The 25551-nt window shown below is 41.7% G+C and overlaps 2 protein-coding genes and 6 non-coding genes across 9 annotated transcripts; 5 read left to right on the forward strand and 3 right to left on the reverse strand.

Annotated features, from left to right (window-relative positions):
* The first annotated feature begins 1514 nt into the window (after positions 1-1514).
* Positions 1515-12534, forward strand: LOC103509932 (glucose dehydrogenase [FAD, quinone]-like). Of its 2 annotated transcripts, none has more exons than XM_008474561.2 (7): positions 1515-1726; positions 2584-2854; positions 3291-3599; positions 3993-4241; positions 5075-5223; positions 6432-6718; positions 11918-12534. In XM_008474561.2, the coding sequence occupies exons 1-7, from the start codon at positions 1580-1582 to the stop codon at positions 12456-12458; spliced, it is 1953 nt and encodes a 650-aa protein (XP_008472783.1). In that variant the 5' UTR covers positions 1515-1579; the 3' UTR covers positions 12459-12534. The 2 variants fall into 2 exon arrangements, with proteins under 2 accessions (XP_008472783.1, XP_026679919.1); XM_026824118.1 differs by lacking the exon at positions 1515-1726 and adding an exon at positions 1938-2027.
* Positions 4687-4758, forward strand: Trnae-cuc. The gene has a single exon. It is a non-coding gene; the product is annotated as a tRNA-Glu (tRNA).
* Trnae-uuc lies at positions 8704-8775 on the forward strand. Its single transcript has one exon. It is a non-coding gene; the product is annotated as a tRNA-Glu (tRNA).
* Trnae-cuc lies at positions 9402-9473 on the reverse strand. The gene has a single exon. It is a non-coding gene; the product is annotated as a tRNA-Glu (tRNA).
* A 9434-nt stretch (positions 12535-21968) lies between the features above and the next one.
* Trnae-cuc lies at positions 21969-22040 on the forward strand. Its single transcript has one exon. It is a non-coding gene; the product is annotated as a tRNA-Glu (tRNA).
* A 399-nt stretch (positions 22041-22439) lies between these two features.
* Trnae-cuc lies at positions 22440-22511 on the forward strand. Its single transcript has one exon. It is a non-coding gene; the product is annotated as a tRNA-Glu (tRNA).
* A 1507-nt stretch (positions 22512-24018) lies between these two features.
* Trnae-uuc lies at positions 24019-24090 on the reverse strand. The gene has a single exon. It is a non-coding gene; the product is annotated as a tRNA-Glu (tRNA).
* Positions 24091-24313: 223 nt separating this feature from the next.
* Positions 24314-25194, reverse strand: LOC103509933 (glucose dehydrogenase [FAD, quinone]-like). The gene has a single exon (XM_026824119.1). The coding sequence runs from the start codon at positions 25086-25088 to the stop codon at positions 24771-24773; it is 318 nt and encodes a 105-aa protein (XP_026679920.1). The 5' UTR covers positions 25089-25194; the 3' UTR covers positions 24314-24770.
* Between the last annotated feature and the right edge of the window lie 357 nt (positions 25195-25551).

Below are 25551 nucleotides of genomic sequence, written 5' to 3' on the forward strand. Positions count from 1 at the left end.
CAATCTGCGAACGTTCTCAGCCTATAGGGTACCTCATCGTGAATTGTTACTAACCACAAGCGTTTGGCATATTGCCCATAAAAAAGGAATAGCAAAAGGTTTACCTTCCTACTTCAAGATCAAACTTTGCAAGGTTTCTAGAGACCTCTATAACTCATTCTCAAGAAAATATTAGAATCAACAGTCTACGGAAAAGGCAGAACCTACATAAAAGAAGTTACCATCATAGATCTCCAGAACTTACCCATCAGAGTACCAGAAGGACATGTTGACTCACGCAGAAACGTTGGCAGAATAGATCGCAATCTTACCTGTAATCAAAGAAAAACCATTTGAATATTAGAATCACTTCTATGAGTTCTATGTATGAAGCTACATAATGAATGTGGTAAAAATGGCATTGGGCAGGATATAAAATAATGGCATGAGAGAAGGGACTGGATTAAAGCTAGCTGGAAACTAGAGGACGGTACCAGTAATAGTCACAAAGGACGGTAGATAACAGTAATGCTAGTGATAGACAAGTCTTCCATTCATATGTAAAATATGAATGCAACATGCGTACCTACCTACCTACCTAGATATTACGTATAATACTAGTAGTTCGGTAGAACTCGGAAACAAGGACCGTACGCGGTCCCCAAAGACCCAATTGAGCACAATATCTAGTGAGAAAATTTCGTTTACCCGTTGAAAATTTGTGCCAAATTTCATCAAAATCGGACGAACCCTTCAAGAGTCGTGGAACAAACAGACGACTAACAAAACCGTCAAGATTTAAAACTTGGAACTCGATCCATTCGTTCAAACAGAACTCAGGTCTCAGACATTTTTCAAGACTCCAATCTTTCCGCTTTATCCTAAATCTCGCCGTACACCCAAGGTGGCCTCGCGGCACACAGTTGAGAAGCACTGCTGTATTTTGTCTACAGGCTTCTGTATTTCGTCTGGAATCTGGGATCCGATCCGAGTATGTAAATTCGAACATGGGAACCGTTACATGGCATCTGTTCTACCTGCTGAGATCTTCATAAGTAGACAATGAAGATGAAGATTCTTTCAAACCGTGTAGAGTAGACCCATAGAAAATTCCTATCTAGACCAGAGATCTACCTTGACTTCTTGATTAGCATGAGAATGTTATCCGAACAAAACAAATCATTACCTATAGACCTATACCTAATAGGAACCGGGCACTGACGTTGTAGGTCAACAAAGATTTGTTTTGGTATTTCGTGGATCAACATTGTTTATTTAACTGCTCAGGTCTTTAGCTCTTTAGTGATTTAACAGCTTTAATTCTTGAAAATGTATGCCAAGCGGAAAGGGCTCAATTTCGCATACTAACATACTTGGTTGAAGACTAGGTAACTTTGTGAACTATTGGGCTGTAAAAGTGTAAAGTACCTAGTATTCATTTTCCATACAACCCGATTTTCTCCATCAATTTCATTTCGATGATCCTTCTCATCGAAAACGATGATTTCTCCATTAATTTCAATTTAATGGAGAAATCTCATTGTTCCTCTTGTATCCCACAGGATAACTCTGGTTGGTCGCCTCTGATGTCCGGGCTAGGATGGCTCCCGTGTTGCCAGCTCTAGGGAGTCTCCTTACAGGATCAGGATGGATGACCTTGGGTATCCTGCCCGTGGTCATGGCAGCGTTGACCGTCCTCCGATACAACAACATGGATCCTGAGTCTAGACCTACCAACACCAAAACCGTAAGTCCCTCAACATTAACAAATACTTAATATTTCCGCAAATCGCGTGTGTACACGATATCAGGTCTAAAGGTGTGTCCACGCATAGTCTACTGGCCGTCGATCGAACCGTCCACACTTTCTCGACAACATAGATTCACCTCGTCGATCGACTATGTTTGGACACACCTTTAGAAATTCTAAGATACAGGACAAGGTAACTGCTGCCATGTTGGGTATCCTGCCCGTGGTCATGGCAGCGTTGACCGTCCTCCGATACAACAACATGGATCCTGAGTCTAGACCTACCAACACCAAAACCGTAAGTCCCTCAACATTAACAAATACTTAATATTTCCGCAAATCGCGTGTGTACACGATATCAGGTCTAAAGGTGTGTTCACACATAGTCTACTGGCCGTCGATCGAACCGTCCACACTTTCTGGACAACATAGATTCACCTCGTCGATCGACTATGTTTGGACACACCTTTAGAAATTCTAAGATACAGGACAAGGTAACTGCTGCCATGTTCCTCAACATTAACAAATACTTAATATTTCCGCAAATCGCGTGTGTACACGATATCAGGTCTAAAGGTGTGTCCACACATAGTCTACTGGCCGATCGAACCGTCCACACTTTCTCGACAACATCTACCTCGTCGATCGACCATGTTTGGACACACCTTTAGAAATTCTAAGATACAGGACAAGGTAACTGCTGCCATGTAGTTAGCTAATGGAATTCCCTTCATAGGCACATAAGGGTCTCACAGAGTCTAGGAACATTCAAGACCTCCCTAGTCCCTGGTGATCATCCAAAAGTACTTTCATTTTGCATCCATATTGAATTCGTGTCCTTTCCCTTTCTCCAGCTGCTGAGGGCGTACGATTTCATCGTGATAGGAGCCGGCTCAGCGGGTGCCGTGGTGGCTAACCGGCTGTCGGAAAATCCGGACTGGAAAATCCTTCTCATCGAAGCCGGCGGCGATGAAAACGAAATCTCCGATATTCCGTCCTTGGCCGGATATCTGCAGTTGTCCGAACTGGATTGGAAGTACAAGACAGAACCTCCCATGGGAGACTCGGCCTATTGTTTGGCCATGGTCGGAGACAGATGCAACTGGCCCCGAGGGAAAGTGCTGGGTAAGTTATTCCGTGTTTCAAACTTTTGAATTATTATTTTCTCAAACTGTTAATCTTCAACGACCTACAAATGTGAAGAAAGCTTCAGAACATTAAAATGAGTTATAATTTGTTTTGCGTTATTGATGGAACTTCTAAATAAAAGTAGAAAGAATCACAATGGCCTAGGGAAAAATAAATGGCTTAGGGATGAAGTATCTAAGTTTCTGTTCTGAATGGGTTCAACTTCAGATTCAACGTTACAATGAGTAGAAGTTAGAGGAACAATGGACTTCACCAATATTTTTTGAGTCCCTAAAAGGCATGTTAGGCCAACAGACTGTAAAGTTCCATTTGATTTGTATAGGCTTAAAGGGGCTGTTGAGCTAACAGGCTGTTGGGGGCAAAAAAGAAGTTTGGTGAAATCCACCATAAATATTTCATTTTTCTTCCCCAGGAGGCTCAAGCGTCCTGAACGCCATGATTTACGTCCGCGGCAATAAGAACGACTACGACCAGTGGGAGCGCCTCGGCAACCCTGGTTGGGGATACAAGGACGTCCTGCCCTACTTCAAGAAGTCGGAGGACAACCGGAACGAGTATCTTCTGCGGACGCCCTACCACTCAAAGGGCGGCTATTTGACCGTCCAAGAGTCGCCGTGGCATAGTCCTCTGGCCGCTGCGTTTGTCAAGGCGGGCGAGGAGCTGGGCTATGAGAATCGCGACATTAATGGAGAGAGACAGACTGGATTTATGATTGCTCAAGGTAAGATTTTTTTTTTTAAAGAGGTTTGATAGGGAGAACTGTAAGGAAGACGCGATAGGAGAAAGCCAGCCGTTCCGGGAAGGAACATAATCCTTTCAGGATAAAATTCGCCCTTGGCGGGAATCGAACCCGTGACCTAGCGCTTACAAGGTAGACGCGCTACCAACCAAGCTAACTAGGCTGGCTAAAAGTCTTCCTTGATGTTCTATTCGTATCCAAAATTAACCAATCTTCCCATTATTTCCCACAGGTACAATAAGGCGCGGATCTCGCTGTTCCACGTCCAAAGCTTTCCTGCGTCCCATTCGACTGCGGAAAAACCTGCACATTGCCATGGAAACGCAGGCCCTGCGACTTCTCTTCGACAAGTCCGTTTCCCACTAATTCCCACAGGTACAATAAGGCGCGGATCTCGCTGTTCCACGTCTAAAGCTTTCCTGCGTCCCATTCGACTGCGGAAAAACCTGCACATTGCCATGGAAACGCAGGCCCTGCGACTTCTCTTCGACAAGTCCGGCCCTGTCCCCAAAGCTGTGGGCATTGAAATCCTCAGGGATGGACGGAAACATATTATCCGGGCTAAGAAGGAGATTATTTCCTCGGCCGGAGCTATCAACTCGCCGCAGCTACTGATGGTGTCAGGTGAGATTTTGCTGAAAGCGGATAGAGATTTGTTGTTCAGGCACTAAAAAAAGTTGCTTTTTCGGCGCGAACGACCGCGACAGTACTATAAGTGTTAAAGCTTTATGTGTCCATTTTGTGCAACTTTTTTTTTTTCGGCAAAGTCACAACTTTGGGTTTTTCCAAGAGGTTTCATAGAGGAATCTGTAACGACTGAGGTCTTATGTTCCCGAAATCGAAGTGAGAAGGAGGACAGGGGAGGAGAAAGCCCGCCATTCCGAAACTTACCATGTGAGGATAAAGTTCACCTCGGGCGGAAATCGAACCCGCGAACTAGCGCTTACAAGTTACAAGGCAGGCACGCTACAACTACATAGGCTGGTGCAAAAAAAAAAAAATCTGTAGATTGTTTACTGTAAACAAATCACATTATTATAAAATGCATTCTCTCCGTCATCCTTCAACATCCCATGTTGTCTAGTGGCTAGGATACCTGGCTCTCACCCAGGAGGCCCGGGTTCGATTCCCGGCATGGGAAATTTTTTGGGCATGCTTCCGTATTTTTCTTTCTTTTTTACTGTTTCACAACGGCAAAACGAAGCCCTAGATGCAAAATACATACATATTTAGAATTTTCTTCTGAAACAGGGACTAGTTTTATTTTATTTTTACACAATTTGGCTATGTAGGCCATTAGCGGCAGATAAATAAGGTGGCTTTCAGCTCTTTGAGGAAGTTGTTTCTCTTTAAGAAACGCAGCAACGGAATCAGGATCGTTTTTGAAAACTGGGACAAGGTCCTGGTAATACGAAGATTTTCCTGTCCTTCCTGTCACATTCTTGTCCTCTCTTCAGGTATCGGTCCAGAGGAACATCTGCAAGGTCTGAACATCCCCATCATCAAGAACCTGAGTGTGGGTCACAACCTGCAGGATCACGTGGGTCTCGGGGGTCTCACGTTCATTGTCGATGGTCCCGTCACCTTCAAGAAGGAGCGCTATCAGGTATTATTGTGTCTCTCTGAACGAAGTTTTTGATGGAAAAACTGGAATATCGAATTTTCATCCAAGAATAACCAATATACACAAATGTACCAAGTTTTGGGCCAATGGATTGTCAGCCTAGTTAGCTTGGCTGGTAGTGCGTCTGCCGTGTAAACGCTAGGCCGCGGGTTAGTTTCTAGCCCGGGGCGGATTTTATCCTGAACGGATAATGTTCGTTCTCGGAACGGTTGGCTTTTTCCTATCCTGCCTTCCTTCATGGATTCCGGCATGATAGGACCTTAGCCTTTAAACCTCTTTAACAAAAATAACATGAAGTTTTCATTCCAATCCTTGACCAAGGGCTATACCCGAGTCAACTAACACTAAGCCAAATAGATCCTCCGTAAAATGTCCCTCATCACAGCAGGATAAACAAAGTTTATTTATTTATACCTACATAAAACGGGTTCTCAAGTTACGCTATTCTTTTATTCCAGACGTTATCCGTGGCTCTCCAATACATTCTCAACGAGCGAGGACCCCTCACCTCTCTAGGCGGGGTGGAAGGTCTCGCTTTCGTCAACACCAAATACGCCCCATCTGGTGGAGACTAGATGCAAAATACATTATTTAGAATTTCCTTCTGAAACAGGGACTAGTTTTATTTTATTTTTACACAATTTGGCTATGTAGGCCATTAGCGGCAGATAAATAAGGTGGCTTTCAGCTCTTTGAGGAAGTTGTTTCTCTTTAAGAAACGCATCAGGGCAGCAACGGAATCAGGATCGTTTTTGAAAACTTAGACAAGGTCCTGGTAATACGAAGATTTTCCTGTCCTTCCTGTCACATTCTTGTCCTTTCTTCAGGTATCGGTCCAGAGGAACATCTGCAAGGTCTGAACATCCCCATCATCAAGAACCTGAGTGTGGGTCACAACCTGCAGGATCACGTGGGTCTCGGGGGTCTCACGTTCATTGTCGATGGTCCCGTCACCTTCAAGAAGGAGCGCTATCAGGTATTATTGTGTCTCTCTGAACGAAGTTTTTGATGGAAAAACTGGAATATCGAATTTTCATCCAAGAATAACCAATATACACAAATTTCATTCCAATCCTAACACTAAGCCAAATGGATCCTCCGTAAAATGTCCCTCATCACAGTAAGATAAACAAAGTTTATTTATTTATACATCAAACGGGTTCTCAAGTTACGCTATTCTTTTCCTCCAGACGTTATCCGTGGCTCTCCAATACATTCTCAACGAGCGAGGACCCCTCACCTCTCTAGGTGGAGTGGAAGGTCTCGCTTTCGTCAACACCAAATACGCCCCATCTGGTGGAGACTGGCCGGACGTGCAGTTCCATTTCGCACCGAGCAGTGTCAACAGCGATGGGGGAGAGCAGATCCGCAAGATTCTCGGCCTGAGGGATCGGATTTTTAACACCCTGTATAAGCCGCTGATAAACGCCGAAACGTGGACGATACTGCCGCTCCTCCTCCGGCCGCTGAGTACGGGGTAAGATGATTGGTTGCTACTTGACCAAATTAAATACATATGATTATAATGATATCTTACAAAAAATATAGGACACTCAATGTCTGAGTCTGAATTACGAGTATGGTACAGGCGAATGAGTTATTCTAAGATCATACTTAACCATGAATAGGAGCTATGGGTTGTTGTGGAGAGAAAACAAGCTGGGTCCGTCCCTCCGGGAATTTTTTAGCCCGTAGTTTATTCGATCGTGATTAAAGAAAATCAGTACTTATGTACCTCAGGGCAGCAACGGAATCAGGATCGTTTTTGAAAACTTAGACAAGGTCCTGGTAATACGAAGATTTTCCTGTCCTTCCTGTCACATTCTTGTCCTTTCTTCAGGTATCGGTCCAGAGGAACATCTGCAAGGTCTGAACATCCCCATCATCAAGAACCTGAGTGTGGGTCACAACCTGCAGGATCACGTGGGTCTCGGGGGTCTCACGTTCATTGTCGATGGTCCCGTCACCTTCAAGAAGGAGCGCTATCAGGTATTATTGTGTCTCTCTGAACGAAGTTTTTGATGGAAAAACTGGAATATCGAATTTTCATCCAAGAATAACCAATATACACAAATGTACCAAGTTTTGGGCCAATGGATTGTCAGCCTAGTTAGCTGCAGGATCACGTGGGTCTCGGGGGTCTCACGTTCATTGTCGATGGTCCCGTCACCTTCAAGAAGGAGCGCTATCAGGTATTATTGTGTCTCTCTGAACGAAGTTTTTGATGGAAAAACTGGAATATCGAATTTTCATCCAAGAATAACCAATATACACAAATGTACCAAGTTTTGGGCCAATGGATTGTCAGCCTAGTTAGCTTGGCTGGTAGTGCGTCTGCCGTGTAAACGCTAGGCCGCGGGTTAGTTTCTAGCCCGGGGCGGATTTTATCCTGAACGGATAATGTTCGTTCTCGGAACGGTTGGCTTTTTCCTATCCTGCCTTCCTTCATGGATTCCGAGAACAAGTACTTACCAATATAATTACCTATGCTGGAATTTAGCGAAATATCTAGTAGAACTGACACAGTCCTAGATCTATTTCGGATCATAATGTCTACATGTCAATATAAGGTAACTAGTCATCAAAATGATATAACTCTACAGGTCTACACTACTATTCCACAGTGTCGCGTACCGTAGAGGAAGGACAATAAGGGGAAAGTCTTTACCTAGAATGTCCTAGACCCGTCAGTGCTGTAGGCTAAGTTGTGGTTTGGCACTAGAGATATTAGAGTGAGCTTTGATGTGCGATGTACTTAAGATAGCTGTAAATAAAATCAAACTTGCCAAGCGGGTCGCCAACATTCGTAGCGGATAGGGAATTACAAGAAGAAGTACGTACGATGAGGTGCAATTTCATTTCGGGAAACTTTCGGAACCAGAACCGATTCCAATGGCGCGCCATCTTGGATTACGTATGGTTTAGTTCAGGCGCCATTTCATTTTCCAAAAGGTAACCGCGGTTCTGTTACAGGAAATTTCCCGAAAGAAAAATGGGTATGTAGAACTAAAATGTGGTCTCATCTTTTGAAGAATTTAGAAGGAAACATAAAAGGCGTATAATTCGTTTTTTTTTTTGATGGCGCGCCATCTTGGATTACCTATGGTTTAGTTGAGGCGCCATTTCATTTTCCACAAGGGAACCGCGGTTCCGTTACAACTTACAGGAAATTTCCCGAGAGGAAAATGGGTATGTAGAACTAAAATGTGGTCTCATCTTTTGAAGAATTTAGAAGGAAACATAAAAGGCGTATAATTCGTTTTTTTTTTTGCCAAAGTTCTCTCTCAAAAAACACAGAATGCAGAAGTGTTGTAGGTACGAAATAGAAAATCAGAAACAAACATATTTGAGGTAGTCCGCAATATTTCACAGTGTTTTTCGCTCGAATAAAATACCTCCAGTGATATGGATTCAAACTTACTTGTTCTTCATATAGCGCTAATATCACTCAACTTGCCATCCTCCCATGTGGTCTAGTGGCTAGGATAGCTGGCTTTCACCCAGCAGGCCCGGGTTCGATTCCCGGCATGGGAATACTTTTTTTGTATTTTTTTCTTCTTTTTTTCTCCTGATTATTTAATTAATAATAATTATTTTAACTTTTTTAACTCCTTTGAATTTGTTTCCACAACAAACATGTCCGTTTCAGCATTTTTCTCTCCTCACTTCGTTTGTGGTTCTTCAAGTCTGGAGCTTTAATTTTTCCATCTTCCTGGTTTCTGGGGCTGTGTTTGAGTTTGAGCTTCATGTGTAGTTCCTGGGGCGCAATTGAAGAGTTGTCCACTTGGTCCAATAGGTATTCATTTTCCATCTCCATAGGTAGGTATCTATCGTTATTCTAGGTATAATAATATAGCCTAGCTTTGCAAGAAGCGCCTAAGAGTATCCAATCTAGCTGATCAATTTTATACAGTAATTTTAGGTACTAATTTTATGACGAGTATTTCATCTACCTAAGTACCTATTTTTTTAAGGCTTCAAAATCAAATAAAATAATGGAAAGTGAAAAAAGATTCGACTACGCCATTAACGTCTTCTTAAGTAGAAAGAACAAAATTACAAATATCATGTACTGGTTGCCAACCGCGGCAGCAAAATTTATGCCAACAAGTTGTGCAACTAATCTAGTACCTACAGGGAAAAAATCTGACAAAAAGGATTTCCCATGCCGGGAATCGAACCCGGGCCTCCTGGGTGAGAGCCAGGTATCCTAGCCACTAGACAACATGGGATGTTGAGGGAGAAAGAAGAAAATGTTGTATATGAACATGAGCACACGGTAAGCAGTTTGCGCGTTCTGTCTTCACATACTAGTAGCGCTACCTTGCGGGAGCACAAATAAGTTCTTGAATTCTTGATCACGCTTCAAAAACTTGTTGAAAGTTCCGCTAGATGTCCGCTCAAGTTGCCTTTTGTTACTGACGAAGTGACGATGACTCAAACATCAAGTTGAAAGGTTTCAGTTACAGATTTTCCAGTAATCAGTTTCCAATTTGGAAGAAAACCTTTAAATACATAGATAGGTATAATAAATAATGTGAAATACACATTACAACATCCAGCATTTCTTTTAAAAACTAAAATACAAAGGTTCAGCTTTAGGCTTTTCTATGTAGGTATAAGTGCAAAACTAGAGACAGGGAGTTCAAACTAAAGTAATAGCAATAGGTAACTGTGTACAAGTACAAAACTGCTACTTACCAATATAATTACCTATGCTGGAATTTAGCGAAATATCTAGTAGAACTGACACAGTCCTAGATCTATTACGGATCATAATGTCTACATGTCAATATAAGGTAACTAGTCATCAAAATGATATAACTCTACAGTCTACACTACTATTCCACAGTGTCGCGTACCGTAGAGGAAGGACAGTAAGGGGAAAGTCTTTACCTAGAATGTCCTAGACCCGTCAGTGCTGTAGGCTAAGTTGTGGTTTGGCACTAGAGATATTAGAGTGAGCTTTGATGTGCGATGTACTTAAGATAGCTGTAAATAAAATCAAACTTGCCAAGCGGGTCGCCAACATCCGTAACGGATAGGGAATTACAAGAAGAAGAAGTACGTACGATGAGGTGCAATTTCATTTCGGGAAACTTTCGGAACCAGAACCGATTCCGATGGCGCGCCATCTTGGATTACCTATGGTTTAGTTGAGGCGCCATTTCATTTTCCACAAGGGAACCGCGGTTCCGTTACAACTTACAGGAAATTTCCCGAGAGGAAAATGGCACACTGTGATCCTAGAAAATTCCCGTATCTTTATTAGCACTTTGTTATGCGCTTGTTTACAAGTTAAATATTTGTCCTGAGGACCAAAATATTGTCCAACCAAGTCGAAGTGTAGGTACATTTAGAGAAGTACCTACCATAGTTAAATAGGTGAAAACCACAATCCATAATTTATGTAGGTACCTACTGTTGTAAATCTACATTCAAGCTCAAACATTCTTTGTATTGTTACACTAGGTATTGTGTATTTATGTTGTATAATAAAATGTATAAATAAAATTATCTTTATCTACCTACAATTACCTTCCAACTAAAACTTATTTCAAATAAATGCAGCTTTTTTGACGTTAGGCCACCGACTATCTAGGTGCTAAGTCAACAAGAAACATTGCCAACATCAGACCCATTTCACACAAGAAGTAGTATCAAAGACTAGTCTAGAATAACATCATGAAATATCCTGATACCTCATGTGGTCAAATACCAAACCGAGAGTACTTGCCATCTATTTTACTTTCTATTGATCGCTACTTGACCAAATTAAATACATATGATTATGATGATATCTTAGAAAAAATATAGGACACTCAATGTCTGAGTCTGAATTACGAGTATGTACAGGCGAATGAGTTATTCTAAGATCATACTTAACCATGAATAGGAGCTATGGGTTGTTGTGGAGAGAAAAAAGGGATTGAAAACGTTACGTATTAGAGTAAGAGGAGAAGAAAGCAACAAAGAAGCCAGTGGTAATGCTCTTGCTTGCCATGCAGAAGGTCCCGATTGTTGTGGAGAGAAAAAAAGGGGTTGAAAACGTTACGTATAAAGAGTAAGAGGAGAAGAAAGCAACAAAGAAGCCAGTGGTAATGCTCTTGCTTGCCATGCAGAAGGTCCCGGGTTCGAATCCCACCATTGGGGTTGAAAACGTTACGTATTAGAGTAAGAGGAGAAGAAAGCAACAAAGAAGCCAGTGGTAATGCTCTTGCTTGCCATGCAGAAGGTCCCGGGTTCGAATCCCACCATTCTGGTGTTCTCTTCTCGCCCATCTGATGAGAGGCACACTACGGGATGGGCATGCTACGACACAGACCACATGCGTCTAATGTAGCAGTTGTTTCATTGCTACAAGACAAAAACGGCGGTAAAACACTCATTAAACAAAAAAACAACATCTTTCCCAGTTAGAAAAGATCTAACTGTCGCAGTGACATATAGGGCTTAAAATCTTAAATAGCTGATGACTCTACGTATAGTACTTATACGAACACCCTCTTTCCCAGGTACATCCGGTTGCAAAGCAAGAACCCGCTGCACTATCCTCTCATTGAGCCCAACTACTTCCAGCATCGACGCGACATCGAGACGCTCATCGAGGGCATTCGCATCGCGTTCAACGTGAGCGCGTCGGCCGCGTTCAAAAAGTGAACACCCTCTTTCCCAGGTACATCCGGTTGCAAAGCAAGAACCCGCTGCACTATCCTCTCATCGAGCCCAATTACTTCCAGCATCGACGCGACATCGAGACGCTCATCGAGGGCATTCGCATCGCGTTCAACGTGAGCGCGTCGGCCGCGTTCCAAAAGTACAACTCGCGTCCGCTGCTCACGCCAATGCCTGGCTGCGCCATGTTCGAACTCTTCTCCGACGAATACTGGGAGTGTTCCCTGCGTCACTTCACTTTCACGATATATCATCCGACCAGCACGTGTAAGATGGGTCCCCCTACCGACCCGGAGGCTGTGGTTGACCCGCGCCTTCGGGTCTACGGGGTAGACGGACTGCGGGTGATTGATGCGAGTATTATGCCGATCATCGTGAGTGGTAATCCGAATGCGCCGACGATTATGATCGGCGAGAAGGGCGCGGATATGACTTCACGATATACCATCCGACCAGCACTTGTAAGATGGGTCCCGCTACCGACCTGGAGGCTGTGGTTGACCCGCGTCTTCGCGTCTACGGGGTTGACGGACTGCGAGTGATTGATGCGAGTATTATGCCGATCATCGTGAGTGGTAATCCGAATGCGCCGACGATTATGATCGGCGAGAAGGGCGCGGATATGAAGCAGAGCTATCTGGACCAAGAAGAAGAGGGTGACCCAGGCTCAGAACAGATCAATCTGAAAGAGGAAGATGCTGAGAACAGGACACAATGGAGGAACGGAGTTAAAAAGCCTTCTAAGCTTCCTGCCATGAGTATCAGTAAGTCATGGGATAAAGGGACTCGTGACAGCTTTTTGAGAAGCATAAATAGCCACTATTTTGTTACATAAATGATAATTATGTTACCCAAACGTGTTCGTAACAAAACGGTCCTAATTTGTGGTGAGGAACTAAAATTGAGACTTATAATATACAAAACCAACATTCCTTCTCAAAGGAAATGATCGAACTAATGATGATTGGGACTGGGTGGAAGAGCACCCTAATGAGGCATTGTAGCCACTATTTTATTACATAAATGATAATTATGTTACCCAAATGTGTTCGTAACAAAACGGTCCTAATTTGTGGTGAGGAACTAAAATTGAGACTTATACACAATATACAAAACCAACATTCCTTCTCAAAGGAAATGATCGAACTAATGATGATTGGGACTGGGTGGAAGAGCACCCTAATGAGGCATTCAGGCACCCTAATACCACACTACAGACTTATCTCATACCTATCTGTAATTATCTAAGAATCTAAGTACCAGAGGTATCTTCAGTTAGGAGTCTTAAGAGTCTACAATATGGTCGATTGACTAAGCTTAAATATATGACATACATTCCTGTCTACGTAAGGTTTTTCGAAGGTAATTATAGGGAGGAAGTTGTATGGTTATGTCAGTGTCTTCGTCTTCTACTTCTGGTGGTTCTTCTTCTGCTGATGCTGCTTCTTCTTTCTCCTCTTCTTCTTTTGTTACTGCTTCTCCTTTTTCTGCTTCTTCTTTCACTTCTTCTTCTTCTTCCTCTTTTCTCCTTCTTCTCCCTTCTCCTTCGTCTTCTTCCTTCTTCTTCTTTTTCTTCTTGCTTCTTCTTCTTAAAGTTATTTATTTTCAGGCTTCAACGAGTCTCGAACCCAGGTGTTGAGGTTTTGTGGTTTCGCTTTCTCACCTCACAGGCCATAGGTCACGGGGTTCGATCTCTGCATATACTTGACCTGGTAGTCTTGGTATCTGCTCACTATATCATGGTTATCTTCCTAAAATATTACAATATTTTTTTTTCCTTAAGAGATTTCGGCGGATAGTGGTCACCTTAAGTTCGATACTCAAATGTAATAGAAAGTCGTGTGATGTTCACACCAGATTTTTCCTTAAGAGATTTCGGCGGATAGTGGTCACCTTACTGCAGCGGTATCGCACACCGTATCCGGTCTATTGCCTCGAAAATTATGTGCCTCCGGATGTTCGTGTCCTCCCATTCTCCTTCTTGTAGCATTCATATTAGGAGCATTTGGGGAACGGAGAGGACAAATATTAGTCTCTACAAATTTTGTTGCGGTCCTGAGCCAGGCAATCGTCAAAACTGGAGCAATCTAAAATGGGCAACGCATCGTGACAGATAAGATGTAAAATGTGCCTAAAATGACAGCTAAAAGTTCAAAATCTGTCTCTAAGACGTATGGCTGGGCCAGCTTAACTCACCTCTCTAAGGCCAACTTTGTGGGGGTGCTATTCCAGGTAATCGGCCCAGTGAGCAATATAAAAACGGCGACAAATGTGTCTGAATCTAAAATGACAGTCAAAATCAGCGCACTTCTGCAGACTGTTTCGGGTCTACCATTACTTTAGTATTGAGGTTCAATATATCATTTGGTTTCATTTGGGTACTCTATCAGCACTCCTGCAGACTGTTTCGGGTCTACCATTACTTTAGTATTGAGGTTCAATATATCATTTGGTTTCATTTGGGTACTCTATCATTCTTATTCTTACTGTGACTATAAATATATCATCACGATCCATTGTGCTATCTTACATAAGGCACCAGTGACGGTTCGTGAGATTTTAAAAACCCATAGACAGTAGAAGGACCAGAGAGCTGTCCTAAGGACCCATTCAGTATGTCGGTCTACCGATGGTCCAAAAGGGGAAGCTAAAAACCCATAGACAGTAGAAGGACCAGAGAGCTGTCCTAAGGACCCATTTAGTATGTTGGTCTACCGATGGTCTTAGCATCCAGGATCGACCTCGCGGATGTGCATGGCACATTTTGGAGAAAAGTGGCGATTTCTCGAGTTATAACGGCAGAACTTGAGTCCCCTAGCAACAGGCAACCAGCAACAAGCAATCCGCCGCAGGTCGCTGTTGCCTGTTGCTAGGTTAGGTTGCCCCAGTGTAAAGGTACCTTTGAATTAGTATGAGTGAGTGAGTCAGTCAGTTACACAAGGGGCTGTATATATTTAGGATTATGGAAAATATTTTCAATGTGATGCCATTAATACTTCAGAATACTTGTCAAACTATAAAATACATTGTACACTACTTGAAGACTTCCTACATAGTAAAGACTTCAAGAACATAAAATTTGGAGCCAGTAATTATTATTTAAATAAAAAACACATAACAGCTATTAATAGAAAGAGGTATTGACAAAAATGATTTTACACAATCCTCAATTCCTCATGGGTTCTAGAAGTCTCAATCCTTGATCTCCGTGAGGACAAATTTGTGACGGTAATATAAAGAAAGAATATCGAGTGCCCATTGAACATGGAAGTAAAACGGAAGTACGGCCGGTCGACTATGTGTGGACATACCTTAACAACTTTTGACGGCACTACATTATTTTAAGTCAACTACCAGCGATTCAGTCGACTAAAAGTTTACAGTATTACAGTGTTCCATCTTTGCAGAGGACACCCCAACAGCAAACATAAGCCATACATTTGGATCTCTCTAGAACTCACTCTAGTCAAATCTATTCAAGTTGAAAAAGATATAGCCACAATGGCCATTCACCATTTGTACACTGTCCCGTGTCCCCGCATACACAGTTCACACAATAACCAGTTCGGATCATTTGGCTTTGCTGTCAGAAGGATTTAAAGGGCACACTCACACACCTAGATTTCAGCTCCCCATCAGTCTTGACTATTACCATTTATTTCCAGTCTTCGATAGTCCTTGCCGACGGCAAAACTAAACATATCCGAATAGTAATTGGTGATAGTAGTAGTCCAGGTAGTCCTAGTATAGAATGATATAGATCGAATATACATACCTGCTATGTAGTTAAAGATGTACATTGATACAACATATTTGTATCTCATTTTAGGCAGGTAGAATTTCAACCGGTTTGTTTTCAATAGTTAGTTGATATATTACCTTACTAAAATGCTCAAGTCGCCAGAATGCCACTAACATGGCTTTCTTATACTCTCCCCTATTCGACTTATGGAACGTGAACTATTTGAACGTATAGTAAAGCTTTACAGAGAAATTCCATCTTTGGTTCTGGAGGAGAGATTGGAAGAGGACCTTAGAGAGAAAGGAAGAGGAAGCATTGGATAGACGGAAATGGAGGAGTAGAATACGAGATGGAAACGCGGGATTGGTCCAATTTGATTTTGAACTCAAGGGGTGTCTTCATCTTCATCTTTGACCTTACCAGAAAGCTCATTCTGGCCATTTGTCTTTCATCTGCAAGAGACGTTTCTCTGAGAGTTTTTTTGTCCTGGCGGTGTTTGGCGTGAGGTCTTGAAGCAACAGTTCGAACAATAGCTAACTCCCTATCTATAAGGAATCTAACAAGTATCTTACAAGGGGTGTCTACTAATGGTCCAAGTTCAGAATCCGTTCAAATTCCAAAGATGATGTAAAAAACTCGTCTTTGTTTTTCTACTTTCTGTAGTAAATCATGTGGTAACGTCCGATTTGGGATTGGTCGAATTTGATTTTGAACTCAAGGGGTGTCTTCATCTTCATCTTTGACCTTACCAGAAAGCTCATTCTGACCATTTGTCTTTCATCTGCGAGAGACGTTTCTCTGAGAGTTTTTTTGTCCTGGCGGTGTTTGGCGTGCATCTGTAATTATCTAAGTACCAGAGGTATCTTCAGTTAGGAGTCTTAAGAGTCTACAATATGGTCGATTGACTAAGCTTAGATATATGACATACATTCTATCTGTAATTATCTAAGTACCAGAGGTATCTTCAGTTAGGAGTCTTAAGACTTAAGAGTCTACAATATGGTCGATTGACTAAGCTTAGATATATGACATACATTCCTGTCTACATAAGGTTTTTCGAAGGTAATTATAGGGAGGAAGTTGTATGGTTATGTCAGTGTCTTCGTCTTCTACTTCTGGTGGTTCTTCTTTCTCTTCTTCTTCTTCTTCTTCTTCTTCTTCTTCTTTTGTTACTGCTTCGCCTCTTTCTGCTTCTTCTTTCACTTCTTCTTCTTTTGTTGCTGCTTCTCCTTCATCTTCTTCTTCTTCCTCTTTTCTCCTTCTCCTTTCTCCTTCGTCTTCTTCCTTCTTCTTTTTCTTCTTCTTAAAGTTATTTATTTTCAGGATTCAAGGAGTCTCGAACCCAGGTATTGAGGTTTTGTGGTTTCGCTTTCTCACCTCACAGGCCATAGGTCACGGGGTTCGATCTCTGCATATACTTGACCTGGTAGTCTTGGTACGAGATGGGTATATCTGCTCACTATATCATGGTTATCTTCCTAAAATATTACAATATTTTTTTTTACTTTCTATTACTACAGTATAGCGGAGCTATACTAGTAATGAAAGTATTGCAATCGGTCCAAATTTTCAAAATCGGGAAATGGGTGGAAATATCCGTTTTGGGGTCCCCTGATTCCAAAAAAGTGGTTTTTAGCCCATGGTCTGTACGTAACGTACGTACGTACGTAACGTACGTACGTACGTAACGTACGTACGTACGTAACGTACGTACGTACGTAACGTACGTACGTACGTAACGTACGTACGTACGTAACGTACGTACGTACGTAACGTACGTACGTACGTAACGTACGTACGTACGTAACGTACGTACGTACGTAACGTACGTACGTACGCTGCCTAAATTGACAGCCAAAAATTCAAAATCTGTCTCTAAGACGTATGGCTGGGCCAGCTTAACTCACCTCTCTAAGGCCAACTTTGTGGGGGTGCTATTCCAGGTAATCGGCCCAGTGAGCAATATAAAAACGGCGACAAATGTGTCTGAATCTAAAAAGACAGTCAAAATCAGCGCACTTCTGCAGACTGTTACGGGTCTACCATTACTTTAGTATTGAGGTTCAATATATCATTTGGTTTCATTTGGGTACTCTATCATTCTTAGTCTTACTGCGACTATAAATATATCATCACGATCCATTGTGCTATCTTACATAAGGCACCAGTGACGGTTCGTAAGATTTTCAAAAGGGGAAGCTAAAAACTCATAGACAGTAGAGTAGAAGGACCAGAGAGCTGTCCTAAGGACCCATTCATTATGTCGGTCTACCGATGGTCTTAGAATCCAGGATCGACCTCACGGATGTGCATGGCACATTTTGGAGAAAAGTGGCGATTTCTCGAGATATTTAAATAATGTACTCGAATTTTTACAATTGAAAAATATAAATTACTTTTCTCGGTGAATGGCAAGTAGGTGGGAGAAAAAAAGCTCAAGGGGAGCCGTTCTTTCATATCTTCCACGGAGAGGGCACACCACTGGGTAAGGGTAAGTGGGGTGAGATAACACCTTTTGAGAGGAAGAGAAGCTATGCTTCCCCTAGCTCCCACGGTGAACCACGCCACTGCCGGGCACCCTACAATACCGACTGATGTGTGATTGACTGAAGTGGGTCCGAATAATGATCCAACAGACATAGACAAATCTAGGAAGGTTTTTGGGTAGGTCCAATTGGCTCAGTCGTATACCTAATATCTTGATGGAGGACTTCTATCGCTTGAAGTCTAGAGAGAGTTTTTTAGGGGGCCCGGCTATGGAGTCATAGATGACATAACTGTGATGAAATCAAACGAAAAGTTTTTAAACCTGCCTCGGAGTATTTGCTAATGATGACTATTAATTATTATTATTATTATTATTGTTGTTAAAGCAACCAGAAACCCCAACAAAAGGTTTTTGATCAGCTGTAAAACAACTTCAATATCTATCTCACAACCTCATACCTGTCTTTCTCAGACACAATGAATTCATGCAAGGAGCAAGACCACGAGGAAAATCACCATTCTTACTGTGACTATAAATATATCATCACGATCCATTGTGCTATCTTACATAAGGCACCAGTGACGGTTCGTGAGATTTTAAAAACCCATAGACAGTAGAAGGACCAGAGAGCTGTCCTAAGGACCCATTCAGTATGTCGGTCTACCGATGGTCTTAGCATCCAGGATCGACCTCGCGGATGTGCATGGCACATTTTGGAGAAAAGTGGCGATTTCTCGAGTTATAAATAATGTACTCGAATTTTTACAAAAATTCATGCCAAATTGAATAATATAAATTACTTTTGTCGGTGAATGGCAAGTAGGTGGGAGAAAAAAAGCTCGAGGGGAGCGGCCCTTTCATATCTTCCACGGAGAGGGCACACCACTGGGTAAGGGTAACTGGGGTGAGATAACACCTTTTGAGAGGAAGAGAAGCTATGCTTCCCCTAGCTCCCACGGTGAACCACGCCACTGCCGGGCACCCTACACTCCCAGTCTGGTTGTGCTAATGGGTTTTAATATCTGCACCTAGGATCCCACATGTGGCGACTCCCATGCAGTTTGATATAATTGAATTCAATTCAATTCTGGAGCTAGGTTACCAGCTCGACTGATCTGGATTCTAACCCACATTATGACTACCATCAGCCAGGGACGGACTCGTCACTTACTTTACTTTCTGAGTTTGTGTCTATGAGATATGCAACTTCTCAATCTGTGTTCACACATAGACCCCGTCGATTGATGGTCGATCGACGAGGTGAAGAGGTGAAACAACATACATAGGTACGGTTTCAGTCGGCGTTGATCGACGGCGCGCGGCGTCGAGTATGTGTGGACACACTGGACACAGCTTAACAGTGTTGGAAAGATTGAGGTGTTGCCTTTGGACGCCCAGAATCTGGGCTTCTTCCATGTCCCCATGGACTCGATAACGTCGCTGTATAACTGTAAGGTCTTTAGTGATGCATGACGGGGTTTTTACCCTCAATTTGGTGACAAGCTACCCGTCTACGCGCCTCCTCAATTAAACCTCACACAGCCTGAGTAGGGCCGGGAAAATCCAGCAGCACGTGGTTGCCCAGATGGCCACTCATCCGGATACCAATCACGTACATACAACGTTGCTTCGGAGATCCATTGGGAACTGTTTACTTGCTATCGTCGGCATCGCTGACTACATCTCAGCAATAAATAATAATATTATGTACATATCAACACGAAACTTTCTTCATGCTAATTCATAAGAGGAAAGGGGCGACCCAGAACCCATTGGCTTCAAAACCGTGCCCAATGGTACAATGTATCCATCGAAACATTGTTTGAGAAAGTTCGGGACCAAAACAACATCGCCACCATGATTACCAACGTTCGTCAGCGAATACGGTATAAGAAGAAGATTTCATAGGATTTGCCAGATCCATCCCTGTTTGGCCACTCGTAGATCGATCTTTAGAATGAGTAGTTTCTTCAGGTGTTTGCCTGCTGATCGTTCATACAGGTACACATTACAATGGTGGAAGTTCCCATTAGTGTACTCACACAGTTTTAATACTCACGTCCTCATTACTTACACTTGCAACTTTGTCCTCAACAGAACATCACGTCCATAGCTTTGCATTGTTCGAAATTTATAGCCAGGTTACTTCTGAATAGTAATAGTAAGCATATTTATAGTCAGGATAATAGTCACTTAACTACTGCATAGTAAGTATATTCAGCAGGTGACTATGTTGCTGAGACCCATCCTAATGTCCGCCACTCACGATCAGACCGTGTGACTTAGGTCTGTCAGACAGCAAAAGATGAGACCTTTCGGGAAACTTCCTGTAACGGAACCGCGGTTACCTTTTGGAAAATGAAATGGCGCCTGAACTAAACCATAGGTAATCCAAGATGTCGCGCCATCGGAATCGGTTCTGGTTCCGAAAGTTTCCCGAAATGAAATTGCACCTCATCGTACGTACTTCTTCTTCTTGTAATTCCCTATCCGTTACGGATGTTGGCGACCCGCTTGGCAAGTTTGATTTTATTTACAGCTATCTTAAGTACATCGCACATCAAAGCTCACTCTAATATCTCTAGTGCCAAACCACAACTTAGCCTACAGCACTGACGGGTCTAGGACATTCTAGGTAAAGACTTTCCCCTTACTGTCCTTCCTCTACGGTACGCGACACTGTGGAATAGTAGTGTAGACTGTAGAGTTATATCATTTTGATGACTAGTTACCTTATATTGACATGTAGACATTATGATCCGAAATAGACCTAGGACTGTGTCAGTTCTACTAGATATTTCGCTAAATTCCAGCATAGGTAATTATATTGGTAAGTAGCAGTTTTGTACTTGTACACAGTTACCTATTGCTATTACTTTAGTTTGAACTCCCTGTCCCTAGTTTTGCACTTATACCTACATATGTAGAAAAACCTAAAGTTAAACCTTTGTATTTTAGTTTTAAAAGAAATGCTGGATGTTAGAATATGTATTTCACATTATTTATTATACCTATCTATGTACCTATGATTTTTCTCCAAATTGGAAACGGATTACTGGAAAATCTGGAATTGAAACCTTTCAACTTGATGTTTGAGTCATCGTCACTTCGTCAGTAACAAAAGGCAACTTGAGCGGACATCTAGCGGAACTTTCAACAAGTTTTTGAAGCGTGATCAAGAATTCAAGAACTTATTTGTGCTTTCGCAAGGTCCTGTAGAGTTATATCATTTTGATGACTAGTTACCTTATATTGACATGTAGACATTATGATCCGTAATAGATCTAGGACTGTGTCAGTTCTACTAGATATTTCGCTAAATTCCAGCATAGGTAATTATATTGGTAAGTAGCAGTTTTGTACTTGTACACAGTTACCTATTGCTATTACTTTAGTTTGAACTCCCTGTCTCTAGTTTTGCACTTATACCTACATAGAAAAGCCTAAAGCTGAACCTTTGTATTTTAGTTTTTAAAAGAAATGCTGGATGTTGTAATGTGTATTTCACATTATTTATTATACCTATCTATGTATTTAAAGGTTTTCTTCCAAATTGGAAACTGATTACTGGAAAATCTGTAACTGAAACCTTTCAACTTGATGTTTGAGTCATCGTCACTTCGTCAGTAGCAAAAGGCAACTTAAGCAACTTGAGCGGACATCTAGCGGAACTTTCAACAAGTTTTTGAAGCGTGATCAAGAATTCAAGAACTTATTTGTGCTCCCGCAAGGTAGCGCTACTAGTATGTGAAGACAGAACGCGCAAACTGCTTACCGTGTGCTCATGTTCATATACAACATTTTCTTCTTTCTCCCTCAACATCCCATGTTGTCTAGTGGCTAGGATACCTGGCTCTCACCCAGGAGGCCCGGGTTCGATTCCCGGCATGGGAAATCCTTTTTGAAAAGCCTAAAGCTAAACCTTTTTAAAAGAAATGCTGGATCTTGGAATATGTATTTCACATTATTTATTATACCTATCTATGTACCTATTATTATGGTCTATGTACCTATGATTTTTCTCCAAATTGGAAATGGATTACTGGAAAATCTGGAATTGAAACCTTTCAACTTGATGTTTGAGTCATCGTCACTTCGTCTGTAGCAAAAGGCAAAGCAACTTGAGCGGACATCTAGCGGAACTTTCAACAAGTTTTTGAAGCGTGATCAAGAATTCAAGAACTTCTTTGTGCTTTCGCAAGGTAGCGCTACTAGTATGTGAAGACAGAACGCGCAAACTGCTTACCGTGTACTCATTTTTATATACAACATTTTCTTCCTTCTCCCTCATCATCCCATGTTGTCTAGTGGCTAGGATACCTGGCTCTCACCCAGGAGGCCCGGGTTCGATTCCCGGCATGGGAAATCCTTTTGTCCCTTGTCCCAGTTTTCAAAAACGATCCTGATTCCGTTGCTGCGTTTCTTAAAGAGAAACAACTTCCTCAAAGAGCTGAAAGCCACCTTATTTATCTGCCGCTAATGGCCTACATAGCCAAATTGGTCAGATTTTTTCCCTGTAGGTACTAGATTAGTTGCACAACTTGTTGGCATAAATTTTGCTGCCGCGGTTGGCAACCAGTACATGATATTTGTAATTTTGTTCTTTCTACTCAAGAAGACGTTAATGGCGTAGTCGAATCTTTTTTCACTTTCCATTATTTTATTTGATTTTGAAGCCTTAAAAAAAAAAAAAAATAGGTACTTAGGTAGATGAAATACTCGTCATAAAATTAGTACCTAAAATTACTGTATAAAATTGATCAGCTAGATTGGATACATCTATGTAAATAAGAAAGGTGATGGTGAGAGAGAGAGAGAGAGAGAGAGAAGATTTAGCATGTAAAATGAAAAATAGAGAGAGAGAGAAACGCAACCTATCTAGACAGAAACGTTTTCATGTACATTTTTATTTTATATTCCCCCCCCCTCCCCCCTGTATTATAGGAAGAGAAAGAAACTTTGTAATTGTAAAGAAGTGAACAGTAACATCTAGTGAAAGATAGGAAGAAAGAAGGAAAAAGGGATTTCAGACTGAAATTTTCGATGTGTACAACCTTGTAATTTTTTGTTGTTTATAACTTGTAAACATGTAAACCCCCCCCTGTATCTTATGTATAATTTTTGTACTTACAACTAAAGTTGTGTAAATAAAGAAATTAAATTAGGCGCTTCTTGCAAAGCTAGGCTATGGTATTATACCTAGCATAACGATAGATACCTACCTATGGAGATGGAAAATGAATACCTATTGGACCAAGTGGACAACTCTTCAATTGCGCCCCAGGAACTACACATGAAGCTCAAACACAGCCCAAGAAACCAGGAAGATGGAAAAATTAAAGCTCCAGACTTGAAGAACCACAAATAGGGTCTCCAGATCAAATTTTTAAAAAGTAGGACATTTGGTTCCAAAAACCCGGACATTCCATCGAAAACCCGGACATTTCCGGTGACATTAGTCATGTAAAATACACATGACGAATTGTCAACTTATGTATAAATTGTAGGTATAACCTATGTATAAACCTATCGATCTTTTTTTTTTTTTTTCAAATCTTTTCTCAGAAGAATGAAAAACGCTTTTTAGAGTCTTATCATCAAAAACCCGGACATTTCCCAAATTTTCCAAAATCCCCCCGGACGCCGGACAAACATGTAAAAACCCGGACATGTCCGGGAAAACCCGGACGTCTGGAAACCCTAACCACAAACGAAGTGAGGAGAGAAAAATGCTGAAACGGACATGTTTGCTGTGAAAACAAATTCAAAGGAGTTAAAATAATTATTAATTAAATAATCAGGAGAAAAAAAGAAAAAGTACAAAAAATAATTAATAATTAAATAATCAGGAGAAAAAAAGAAAAAAAAAATATTCCCATGCCGGGAATCGAACCCGGGCCTGCTGGGTGAAAGCCAGCTATCCTAGCCACTAGACCACATGGGAGGATATTGAGATGACTGATATTAGCGCTATATGAACAACATGTAAGTTTGAATCCATATCACTGGAGGTATTTTATTCGAGCGAAAAACACTGTGAAATATTGCGGACTACCTCAAATATGTCTGTTTCTGATTTTCTATTTCGTACAACACTTCTGCATTCTGTGTTTTTTGAGAGTTCAGAACTTTGGGCTTAAGAAATAAAACAAACGAGCATTTTGAAATAAGTTTTAGTTGGAAGGTAATTGTAGGTAGATAAAGATAATTTTATTTATACATTTTATTATACAACATAAATACACAATAGAGTAAAAATACAAAGAATGTTTGAGCTTGAATGTAGATTTACAACAGTACCTACATAAATTATGGATTGTGGTTTTCACCTATTTAACTATGGTAGGTACTTCTCTAAATGTACCTACACTTCGACTTGGTTGGACAATATTTTGGTCCTCAGGACAAATATTTAACTTGTAAACAAGCGCATAACAAAGTGCTAATAAAGATACGGGAATTTTCTAGGATCACAGTGTGTGATTACGATAACTCATGGAACATGCCTTATAATTCTGGTCTCATCATTTTTCTTATGTGTCCCAGCACAAGAACATGTGACACTTTGGCATAGCATATATGACAGTACCTTCATCTACAAGACCCATCCACCCATGTCCCAATCTACATAATCCCATCATCGAACGGCTTCGTGTTAACATAGCCCCAGTCTTCCTTGATCATATCCGCGCCCTTCTCGCCGATCATAATCGTCGGCGCATTCGGATTACCACTCACGATGATCGGCATAATACTCGCATCAATCACCCGCAGTCCGTCTACCCCGTACACGCGAAGACGCGGGTCAACCACAGCCTCCGGGTCGGTAGGGGGACCCATCTTACACGTGCTGGTCGGATGGTATATCGTGAAAGTGAAGTGACGCAGGGAACACTCCCAGTATTCGTCCGAGAACAGTTCGAACATGGCGCAGCCAGGCATTGGCGTGAGCAGCGGACGCGAGTTGTACTTTTTGAACGCGGCCGACGCGCTCACGTTGAACGCGATGCGAATGCCCTCGATGAGCGTCTCGATGTCGCGTCGATGCTGGAAGTAGTTGGGCTGACCAACCAGAGTTATCCTGTGGGATACAAGAGGAACAATGAGATTTCTCCATCAAATTGAAATTGAGTTAACTATTGGGTTGTATGGAAAATGAATACTACTTTACACTTTTACAGCCCAACAGTTCACAAAGTTACCTAGTCTTCAACCAAGTATGCGAAATTGAGCTCTTTCCGCTGTTGGCATACATTTTCAAGAATTAAAGCTGTTCGACCAACCAGAGTTATCCTGTGAGATACAAGAGGAACAATGAGATTTCTCCATCAAATTGAAATTGAGTTAACTATTGGGTTGTATGGATGTATGGAAAATGAATACTACTTTACACTTTTACAGCCCG

Source organism: Diaphorina citri, unplaced genomic scaffold (assembly GCF_000475195.1).
Source record: "Diaphorina citri unplaced genomic scaffold, Diaci psyllid genome assembly version 1.1 scaffold544, whole genome shotgun sequence".
NCBI classification, from domain to species: domain Eukaryota; kingdom Metazoa; phylum Arthropoda; class Insecta; order Hemiptera; family Psyllidae; genus Diaphorina; species Diaphorina citri.